Here is a 1,694-nt window from a genome sequence, read left to right as displayed (position 1 = left end):
CAGCCCCAGGGGTGTGAGAGACATACACACTGTGTGTGTGTGTGTGTGTGTGTGTGTGTGTGTGTGTGTGTGTGTCTGTGTGTGTGTGTGTGTTCCTGCCCAAAATCCCAGGGAAACTGGAGGAGAGGGATTGTGATGTGGCCTTTCCTCCTGGGCAGAGGGTGATTTCTCACTTTCCCTCTCTCTGACCGTCTCTTTCCCGTGAATGCACATACCCTATGGCAAAGTTTTGTTATTTGGGGAGGGTGATATATTTCAAGATTACTCTATTTAAATAGCCTATTTACTCATAAAATGTAATTTGAGAATAAAGTTTTAAACAGAGTACATCATAGCTACTACATTAATAAACAAGCCATCTTTTGCTTACACCCTTGAATTTCAGTTTAATAATGGGATTGACACGTTCAATAAATTCATAGAGATGTGGTCTATTCACAACTTTTTTTTCTATTTTTAAGGACTTGGCTATGTTATTAAAGCTTGACGAAAAAGAGCTGCTCAAGCTCCAGGCATTGTTAGAGAAATATAAGCAAGAGAACTCCAGGACAACTGTCCGATTTTCTGATGATAATGATGGTGTGTTGCCTGTAAAAACATTCCTGGAATATTTAGAATATGACAAAGATGTGCTCAACATAAAGAAGATAAGTGAAGAGGAATATGTGGCATTAGGTAGGTAAAATAATAAGCTGCTCAGGACCATTACGCCAGCAGATGGCATAATGGCTATGTCACTGAACTCCCACATGGCCAATCGCGGTTTGAGTCCCGGACCAAAATCACCCTGGGTACATGTGTAAGCGTGCCCAAAATTCTGAAGGGAGAAAGGGGGAGAAGGGATTGCGGCATGGCCATCCCCCGGAGGGTGATTTTTTGCATTCTGCCTCTCTGGTGAGAACATGTGCCCTACAGCAAAAATCTCTCTTAAAAAAATTTTTTTTAATAAAATAAAGTAATAGTGGGCTCTTTGGATTTTCCCTCTTCTAGAAGAAAGTCTGGTTGGAGCATATAGCATCTCAGAAGTCCAGTTTGTTGTGAAATTAAATTAACCAGAGAATTTAATATGTTTTTCAGTCAATAAAAGATACTCTGGATATATATGTACTATGTCCACCATGTCATGCAAGTTGTATTAATTAGAACACTGAAGAAATAGCATTTGACCTATAATGATTTGCTTTCTACTTTAATAAATCAAGTAAATTCAACTATTATTTTCTCTTCTGCCATGCTGCTTTGCTTCTCTGGAATTTCAGATTACAATTTATGAATTTTTTTTCTTTCATTTATTTATTTTTACATTTTTCCACAAACATTTACTTTACATACCAAAATGTTTTAGCTCATACTCCATAATTCTTGACAGTTTACAAACAACTTTCAAAATTTCAAAATACTGAATTTTAAAGATAATGTTCAAAATATGTCTTATAATTTTGTATAATTTTATAACTCTATAACAGAAGCAGTATGGTTTCAAATATATATATTTAGAGTGCAGACACTCGGTATATATTAAGTGGGGACATACAATGCCTCTCCTTCATAGCATGGCTTGCTTCACTCAGCAGTAAGTCTTCCATATTCATCCACTTCCTTTCAAAAGCCAGGGTTTTGGGAACCAGCAGTTAGCGTAATGGCTATGTCGGTGGACTCCCATGTAGTCGACCGCGGTTCATGTCCGGAACCGG

The 1,694-nt window shown here is 37.6% G+C and overlaps 1 protein-coding gene across 1 annotated transcript in view; it reads left to right on the top strand.

The window, feature by feature from the left end:
• Positions 1-1,694, top strand: part of RAB3GAP2 (RAB3 GTPase activating non-catalytic protein subunit 2) — a 102,193-nt gene that overhangs the window by 73,705 nt on the left and 26,794 nt on the right. Inside the window, 1 exon segment of the mRNA XM_006140235.3 lies at positions 462-675. Coding sequence (XP_006140297.1) covers positions 462-675 — 214 coding nt within the window.

This window comes from Tupaia chinensis, unplaced genomic scaffold (genome assembly GCF_000334495.1).
Source record: "Tupaia chinensis unplaced genomic scaffold, TupChi_1.0 Scaffold000026_1, whole genome shotgun sequence".
Classification (NCBI taxonomy): Eukaryota; Metazoa; Chordata; class Mammalia; order Scandentia; family Tupaiidae; genus Tupaia; species Tupaia belangeri.
This window is presented reverse-complemented; position numbering and strand designations above follow the sequence as displayed.